Source organism: Cyprinodon variegatus, unplaced genomic scaffold (genome assembly GCF_000732505.1).
Source record: "Cyprinodon variegatus isolate N-32 unplaced genomic scaffold, C_variegatus-1.0 Scaffold974, whole genome shotgun sequence".
NCBI lineage: Eukaryota > Metazoa > Chordata > Actinopteri > Cyprinodontiformes > Cyprinodontidae > Cyprinodon > Cyprinodon variegatus.
Window position 1 is genome coordinate 274,046 of NW_015151427.1, and position 9,465 is coordinate 283,510.

Consider the following 9,465-nt stretch of genomic DNA (forward strand, 5'->3'; position numbering starts at 1 on the left):
AAAAAAAAAAAAACATGATAAATATGTTCCCTGGAAGTTAGTAAAGAAAAAGTTAGAAATATAAAATAAAATCAGATTATAAACCCGTATTTATAAAACTGGAGCTCATCTGAGTAACTCTAATAATCACATTTATACTTGATAAATTGGGAACAAAATACAGAATAAAAATTACAGTCAGACTAACCTAATTAGTTTTACTTAATTTTGATCAAGACACCTGAGCTTGCTTTGATGAGCTCTTATAGCTCAGTGTGAAAAACAGCTGATCCCAGGCTGATCTCTACATCCAATCTGTTCCTCTGTTTGGTTTGGATGTGTGTCAAAGCTGAAGGTGAACTCAAACTTATAAGAAAAACTAAATTTTTGGTTGATAAAAGCTTGTTTAATATTTCAATTGAGTCCTCGCAAAGCAAAACAGATCCAAGCCTTATATTATTTTACAATCTAAGAAATAGAATATTTTCATGCACCCCTTGCAATGCACCCGCGGACCACTAGTGTTACACGTACCCCCAGTTGGGAATCACTGGTATAGAGTATTGACCCAGAGCTACTTTGTACAAAACTATGCCACAGTTTTTATCTGTGAAGAATTATGAAGATCATTAAAATTCACTTATCAATGATTTACCTTTAAAGGAATATACTGAGAAAGAGCAAGCAAATGCAAACCCTGCAGATCCCCCAGTTCGAAGTATCAATGGTTACCTGCAGCAACCACTGGAGAGGATACAGAAGTACAAGGCCTTCCTTAAGGTGACAGTTTTGGTGGAAACAAATTTGATTCCTCTCTTAATGTGAGGTAATGTCGTCACAACAGCTTTTCCAGACATTTTTACCTTTCATCTGCAGGATCTAATTCGAAACAAGGCAAGAAATGGGCAGAACTGCTGCCTCCTGGAAGAGGCATACGCAATGGTGTCTGCCCTTCCACAGCGCTCTGAGAATACCCACCATGTCTCTCTGATTGAGAACTATCCAGCTACCCTGGAAGTTCTTGGAGAGCCAATCAGACAGGTAATATTTTCTTTGGTTATTACTCATTGTAGGCACTTGGGTGACTTTCTCTGTATGATTGTTTTTATATTCTTATTTATTCTTTTGTTAAAGGGACCTTTCCAAGTGTGGGAGGGAGCTCCTGGTATTCGAACATCTTCTAGGGGTCACCACCGTCACGTCTTCCTCTTTAGGAACTACTGTATCATCTGCAAACCCAAAAGGGACAGCAACACTGACACACAGGCATATGTTTTTAAGAACATGATGAAGGTAAGAAATTATTTTATGTGTGTTTTACATTTTATTTGAGACGCAGCATGAATCTTGATTTATTATTTAACTCACTGCAGCTGAATAACATCGATGTGAATGAAACGGTGGAAGGAGACGACCGTGCATTTGAGATCTGGCATGAACGGGAGGACACTGTAAGAAAATACACTTTACAGGCCCGAACGGTTACCATCAAGAACTCCTGGTTGCGAGACCTCAGGGAACTGCAGCAGCGCTACACTATGCCTGCATGGAGTGAGAGCCCCCTTTCACTTGCTTTGATTCCCATTAACCTTGTTTTAATCTCTCTTCCACTATAGATGTTGACTGTTAAAATATGCATTTTCTTCCAGGTCCACCTGATTTTGAAGAAATTTTGGCAAACTGTACAGCAGAACTGGGTCAAACAGTTAAACTTGCTTGCAAAGTCACGGGGGTGCCCAAACCTGTAGTTACCTGGTACAAAGGTATGACATTTGTTCCATTGTATTTCCTCATGCTTAATGTTTTACATTATTCTAAATAAGTCACTTGGTTTATAAACTAGCTTATCTGACCTGTTTTAGATGGCCGTGTAGTAGAGGCAGATCCTCATCACATCATCATAGAGGACCCTGACGGCTCTTGCACATTGATCCTGGATAACATGACAGCAGATGATTCTGGCCAGTACATGTGCTTTGCAACAAGCCCAGCAGGCAATGCAAGTACTCTTGGAAAAATCACTGTTCAAGGTAAGCTAGTATACAAAGAATTTGTCACCTGTTCCTTCATATTACCAGGGAAGTTTTTAACCACAAATCAAAAAGTCATTAAAAATGTATGTCGATCCAAATTAGAAAGGCATTTTATAGGAGAAGGTAAGAACACATCTCTTCAACATGTAACAACTCCACCTCAGATCATTTAAACAGAGAACAAAGGTGGATTATCCACAGCAGTGGCCGTGTTCATATGAGTTATTTGGCAGTTTCTCAGAGTACAGTTAGAGAGGAGGCAAACTCCAGGTTATTTTCAAGTTGAACAACTTTTCTGTTTCTTTTGTCAATGATGAGTCGTTGATTTTGTTACCACAGCTTAAACATGTTATTTATCTCTTTGCAGTGCCTCCTCGTTTTGTAAATAAATTAAGGAATGCTCTTTTTGTTGCTGGAGAAGATGCTCAGTTCACCTGTGTGATTCAGAGTGCCCCCAACCCCAAAATAAGGTAGGACTACTTTGAATCCTTGCTATCACATTTGGCACTTAATTTTATCCCATTTTGTCAGATTAGAACACCAAACTTCACTATGATTTATTGGGTTTTTCTGTAGTGTGCATTGAAAGGCGAGACGTTTTGTAGTGTGCAACAAATTCTAATGTGGTCGACAATGATGGGGCAGTTTTTAACTTGTTTTTTTTTTTTTTTTTTTACAAATACAGATTTGAAAACTGTGGCATGCACTTATCATGACATTAATCACCCTTTTCAAACACTATTACGAGCATCTGAGGCCTTATTAAAGAGATGTACTTCGTAGTCGTCATCTTCCTCAGGTTGCAGAGGCAGCAGTATCAGCAGCATCACTATTAGACTTCCTTCCTCCCAGATACCTCCTCCAGCTCTGCTGGGGGAAGCATAGTCCCTCCATCATGTCCTGGGTCATCTCCTGGGCATTTTACCGATGAGATGTGCTTGGAGGGAGGGGTCAAGGGGGGATCTGAAAAAAATATCCCTGCCATCACAGCTGACTCCTCTTGATGCGGAAGAGAAGCGGCTCTACTTCGAGCTTCTCCTGGATGATTGAGTTCCTCATCCTGCCTCTAGGGAAGTGCCCTGCCACACCGTTGAGAAAGCTCTACAGCAGGCATCCCCAAAGTCGGTCCTCAAGGCCCACCGTCCTGCAGGTTTTAGAGGTTTCTCTGCTCCAGCACAGCTGATTTACATTGTTAATTGATTAACAGGCTTTTGCTGAACTGCTGTCATCAGAATCAGCTGTGCTAAAGCAGGGAAACCTCTAAAACCTGCAGGACAGCAGCCCTCGAGGACTGACTTTGGGGATGTCTGCTCTAAAGTCACGTGTACCTGGGATCTCGTTCTTTCTGTCATGATACAGATGAGTGAAGGAACATAGACTGGTAAATCCAGAGCCTCGTTTGCCTTATTGGTCAGCTCTTTCTTCATCACGACAAACCAGTACGGCAAACCAGTGCGGCGTCCACAGTATAGCAGCAGGCCTACTGATCCGTCAATCTCCTGCTCCATTCTTCCCTTAGATACTTAAACTCCTCCACTTGAGCCAGGAAATACTTTCTTTTGTTAAATTACACACACAAATAGGTGACTTATGGTAGCTACAGGTTGCACTACATTTATGAATTTAGCTAGGACTGCAGTTTCACACCACAATTTTTCAGATTTTATTTATTTTTTACATCACAAAATGAGAAAATGTTCACAATTGTGAAATATCTGCAAGGCTAACTACATTTCGCATGGTCATCTTTCTGTACTTGTTAAAGGTGGTTCAAAGATGGACGATTATTGACTGACCAGGAGAAGTATCAAACCTACAGTGAACTCCGTAGCGGGGTTCTAGTTCTGATTATAAAAAACCTGACTGAGAGAGACCTTGGACACTACGAGTGTGAGGTAAACTAGCTCTCCTGCTGTTTTTATGTTTATAGTTTTGTTTTGTTTTTTGGACATTTAGTGTAAAAAAAAAGGACAAAACTTTGAGTTGTTTTTGTTATTAATAGGTATGTGCATTTACATTTTTTCTATCGAGTTCATCTTTTAAATATCAACAAAAGGAAAAGATTTAGATCATGTTTAAAACCTCCTTTACCAGAGAAGGTTTTGCTGGAATAACTTCTTGATTAAGTCTGCTGGGTTCATTGAGGGTCTCTAAGGGCAGATTTGATTGTAATATTTTTTTAAATTTCTACTCCTAAGAACTTTATTTGAAGCTATCTAATACCAATAAGCAGTAGAAAGTCATATTTAGAACTCTAAATATATTTTCCTTCTATTGCCAGCTGTCAAACCGCCTCGGCAGTGCCAAGTGTGCTGCTGATTTAGTAGTTCCTTCTGCTGTGGCCCGTACTGGGGAACAGGGCATCACCATTGAAGGTACGGTTTCTCTGCCTGCCTTTTCATCATCACTTTGCTTTTTACTACTTTAAATGAGTTTAGGCAGAGCCTATTATTTATTCTTTTCAACATTTCAACTACATAGCAACTACTTTAGGCGGTGCTCACTCAGTTATTGATGTTTTTTTTTTTTTTAGTTACCGAACAGGAGACTAAACTACCGAAGAAGACCATCATCATGTAAGTGTGATCAGGAACATTTTTTCCCTCTGTGCATTTTGTTACATAGAGGAGTTTACAGAGAAAAAATTTTTTTCTCTCTTTTACTAATCAAAGTTGTTCAGGGGCTGCAAAAAAAAAAGCAACTCATCACTTAGAAAAGTGAAAAAGATATAGTTTATTTGTGATGCAAAATCAGATTAAGAAAATTATTATTTGTAAAATCAGTAACATTTCGTTGGGAAATGTCTGTAAATAATCTAGCTCTTCTATATATAAACCATGTCTAGTTTCTATAGCATTTATGTTGGTTATTGGGAGTTCCTGTGAAGTTGCTGAAGAGCCACAAGATGGGGCTTCAGAATACACAGTTGTCCTCTAAGAAAGTTAGTTTTATTATCTTCTTAATAAAAATGATGTTTTTGTTTGAGAGCTAAAGTTTTATTCAGCTGTAGAGTGTTTTCTTTTTAAGACTAAAATAGAGATTTTTTCTGTGTGTATGCCTTTCTATAGATTGTGTAGTATTTAAAGTCTGTGCACTAAATGATTTTATCATGGAGATGAGAAAAGGAGGTGCTAGTTTGTTCCTTTAAGCTGGGAACCCTGCTGCTTAGTATGACTTGTGCAACTAAATAAAAGGGCAGGTAAACATTTAGGTCTTATTTACACAGCAACTTAATCTATTATAGAGTCGTATGTATTTGTCTCATGGAAAATATTGAAAGCATATATTTTTATACAGTATTTAGATTACCACATTTGAAAAAAAAAACAGAAATAAAATTCCCTTGCTGATTCAGCTGTGTATATTTAGGTTGATGACATTGCAACAGACACATAAATTAACCTGAGCAGACAGCATTATTAAACATTATTTGGAAAATCTAGTTTAGGTAGATGACAAGATAACTTCATGTTCTTCCTCTTATCAAAATATGTCCTTGCAATGCTCTAAAATAAGGCTTTAACATTATGCTGCAGCTGTACAAAATGTAAGAAACTACCTCTGAAGGAGGGAAGAAGAAAAAAATGCAAATAAGCAAAAAAAGGGCAGATTAGTTGCTTTTGCCTTGTGAAATCAAGAGCTACATATGGGCACAGAAGCTTGTTTTTAGGATGGTGAGTTTTGTCTTGATTGTATTTTGTTCTATGACAGAAAACAAATAGAAAAACTGAACTAGACATGTTCTCTCAGCAATAAACTGTATCAAACGTGAGTTTGACTGCTTTCATACAAATGCCTGAATTCTTATCTTGAAGATGGAGTAGCTATTTAAAGCCTTTTAGTTCCAATCATCAGTGTGTTTTTTGCAAAGTTTTGTAGTACCTCTTCTAATGCTTTCATTTATTTATCACAGCGAGGAGACGATTACCACTGTTGTGAAAAACCCACGCATGAGGAGACACAGATCTCCAGGCTTGAGTGTCACTGGAGCCCACCGTTCAGAAACTTCCACCCCTGAACTACCTGCAACCAGGCCAAGAAGGATGCCGACCCAGAGAAAGACCACCATCCCAACCCTCTATGTCACTGAGCCCGAGGGGGCTGGAGCCAGGGCAGCAGAAAGCAAGCCCAGGTGGGTTGAAGTGGAGGAAGTCATTGAGTATAAGGTCAATAAGTCTCCCAGACTGTCCAGAAGAAGAGGGATCTCACCTGCAGGCTCAGATCGTGCAGCAACCCCCTCCCGTCCCAAGAGGTCTCCTCTGGACAACCTGAACGTTAACAACTCAAACAACAAGCTGGTGGAACAGAAACAGGAACATCTTAAAGACGAGATCAGCAGCCAGACCGTCTCCTGGGAGGAAGAGGAGCCTCAGACTGCCTCTGGCTCTGCATCGAGAGAACCATATGAACTGCCAAACATCGCAACGCTTGCTGAAGATATCGATGACCTGGATGATCAACAAACTGTTATCTTTGAACCGGATGATGAGGACAGTAAGAGGAATGAACCAGTGGATCTGAAACAAGGGGATCGTATTATAAATCTGGAGGACTTGGAGGATTACATCCCAGGAGAGGGAGAAACCTACGGCTCCTCCGACAGCTTACGCGTCTCTGACGAGAAGCCTTGTGAGGTCTCTGTCCTCCAGAGGGAGATCGGGGGGTCCCAAGTAGGACAGCCGGTGCTTCTCCATGTGGGGCGGCCGGAAGTTTTTCCAAGGCAGAGAAGGGGCCTCTTCGGCCGCTTCAGGGAGCATCTATCAAGCGGTCTTTTTCCATCTGTCTCCCCACAAACCAGCGGGGCTCGAACCAGGATGGAGAGACAAGTCCCAATCCAAGTGAGCCACGCCAAGCTGGAGGTGCAGCCCTCTTACTGCACTGAGGTACAGAGAGTGGAGGGCGGGCAGCAGAGCTTTAAAACTAAGGTGTCCACCCAAACCTACGGTTACACATCAGTCGGAAAGCCTGTCACTCTCCAAATTAAAGAGAAACCCTTTCAAAACCAATAAACAACTTTTAATTCGCAACACAAATCATTAGTCTTAAATGGATTCATTTCTACTTACATTATTAAAATAATCTAAAAAAATATATCTGCTACATAAAAAAAAGCAACCATTCCATATTGAAGCAGCCAGTCAGAAAATAGTCTGATCCTCAGTTGTTTTTGTGGGATTCAGCGTTTTCTATAGGCTAGGGAATGTGGAAACTGTAAACTGTAGAGATAAACATGTCACTGTAAGCAGGTTTCAGCTCTGTCTGTATTTTTTGTGATGTGTGACATGCAGCATGAATAAAGTGGACAGAGCTCTATGAAGAAACCTTTTGTCGTTCATCAGTTTGATGGTCGTTTTCATAGATGTGCCACCATGAAAATCATCATCTCTGCAAAAGGAACTTATCCAAGCAGTAAAATGACTATCACAGCTCTTTTTTTCTTGCAGAAACTTTCTTGAATTTTTGAAGGAGAAAGTATGTATAACATGGCATAGACTTTGGCTTTCTGTATTACTGTTAGGTTAAACCAGTGGTGTGCCATTAAATTCTAGAAACTTTTGCCTTGATGTATGAATGATTCCTTGGTAAGCAGTAGTAACACTGGAGTGCACTACAACCTGTTTTGCACTACAAGTACACTTTACCTGAACCATAAGTCCCCCCATACTCTAGCATTAGCTCTCGTTTTACCACGCTTCTTAGCCCTTTTCCTGCCTTTTTAATGATTTGCAGTTGCATGCAAACTCACAGGGGAGTTTTGTGTGTCAGTGACATATTTACACGAGTGACTGCATGTATTTGCTTTCTACAGCAAATGTGTTCAACAGAATCATCTTGTATGTAAGTGAAAATGTTAAATTCAAGGACTTTACTACGTTCTTTACAAATGTTGCAGTGCTTGTGTTGGTATAAGGTACCATGTAATTGGTATGGACTATGTATGCTGTTATATTATGGCTCCGACGGATTATTGTTTGAAATGTTCATGTGTAGTTTTCGAGAGGAAAATTAGGTTGAGCACAGTGTTAAATAAATGTACAGAAAACTCCCAAAATAACCTGCTTCTTCTATTATTCCTTTAGAAATAGCTATGGGTTTGGGTTAAACTGAGTGAATTATGCATGTCAGGAAATAGTATTTCAGATATTCATTTTAGGAATTGAAATTCAAACATTTAGTAGAATAATTATAGGGATGGATCAATACTTTAGGGATACATTCCTGATAATTATTGCTATAGTCTTTATTCTAAGATTTTATATATAAAACTAATAAAATACCTTTTTTACAGTTATCTTCTGGTATTATAACTATGTTGTGATCAAAGCAATCACTGCGGAACTAGTAAGTCAAAAGGTTTATGAGTGAGGGAAGAATGGAGCAGATTTATAGGCGGTTCTGTGCCGCTATAATGCAGACGCTGCACAGGTCTGTATGGGTGAAGAGGGAGCGGAGGGAAAAGGCAAAGCTCTCAATCTACGGGTTGGCCTACACTCACCTATGGTCATGAATCGTGACCAAAAGAACGAGATACAAGAGGCTGAAATTAGCTTTCTCCTCTGTGTGGCTGGGGTCTCTCTAAAACATCCAGGAAAGGATAGGAGAAGAGCTGCTTCTCCTCCACACCGAGAGTCAGCTATGGTGGCTCTGGCATCTTTGTCGGATGCCCCATGATCTGCGAAGGCACATCCAAACGGGAGGAGGCCCGAGGGACGACCCAGGACTGGAGGGACTATGCCTCTCAGCTGACATGGGAGCGCCTCGGCTTTCCCCAGTCTCTGCTGAAACTGCTGCCCCATCGACCCAATCCTGGATTAAAGGAGGATGACGAGTACACAGTAGTCGAGCTGACAGCGTTAGTCTCGAAAAGGAGGTTTTAACAAATGGGTAAATTGAAAAGAAGGTGGCTGTATTCAGAATGATTAAGAGAAAATCTCAGCACAGAAAAAAATGTAGTTTAAAAAGGGTGCGCAAACAGGGGTACTTCGAAAGAAATGTGAAGCAGAGGTTTTACACAGGTTGTAATTCACAAAACAGAGGCAGTGCTTTATGCCTCACAACACACAGGTGTATGCAGGACATGTGTTCAACTGTTTTATTCCTTATTTTAAGCCAGTCCTGAACATAAAGATAAAAAAAAAAAAAAAACACCAGACTTCAGCTGTAGCTCTCCCAAGCTGCAATCATCCTATTGCCTACAGCACCATAAGTAACCGATGGAAGATTTCAAAGGACACCTGTCCAGTCAGTATACCTCATTGCTACCCTTATAACATATTTCCTAAGATATTTTTTAATGGATCTTGTGAAACATGTTAATACAAACCCAGCTTTGTTTTCATTGACTGCAAACTTTAACCCTCATCATAGATACTTATATTTACTGTACCTTATGTTGTGAAATGGTATTGTCCATTTTTATTAGTTATCAGTCACAGTCATACACAACAGACTA

General features: G+C 40.0%; 1 protein-coding gene across 15 annotated transcripts in view; it reads left to right on the forward strand.

Moving 5' to 3' along the window:
- obscn (obscurin, cytoskeletal calmodulin and titin-interacting RhoGEF) overlaps positions 1-8,056 on the forward strand; it is a 73,461-nt gene extending 65,405 nt beyond the window's left edge. For all 15 annotated transcript variants that reach the window (XM_015398948.1, XM_015398934.1, XM_015398937.1 and 12 more), the window contains 11 exons: positions 643-759; positions 856-1,020; positions 1,114-1,272; positions 1,353-1,530; positions 1,629-1,742; positions 1,842-2,009; positions 2,380-2,482; positions 3,778-3,907; positions 4,294-4,387; positions 4,546-4,588; positions 5,926-8,056. In XM_015398948.1, coding sequence (XP_015254434.1) covers positions 643-759; positions 856-1,020; positions 1,114-1,272; positions 1,353-1,530; positions 1,629-1,742; positions 1,842-2,009; positions 2,380-2,482; positions 3,778-3,907; positions 4,294-4,387; positions 4,546-4,588; positions 5,926-7,021 — 2,367 coding nt within the window. In that variant the 3' untranslated portion in view covers positions 7,022-8,056. The remainder of the gene's footprint in view (positions 1-642; positions 760-855; positions 1,021-1,113; positions 1,273-1,352; positions 1,531-1,628; positions 1,743-1,841; positions 2,010-2,379; positions 2,483-3,777; positions 3,908-4,293; positions 4,388-4,545; positions 4,589-5,925) is intronic.
- Positions 8,057-9,465: the final 1,409 nt, after the last annotated feature.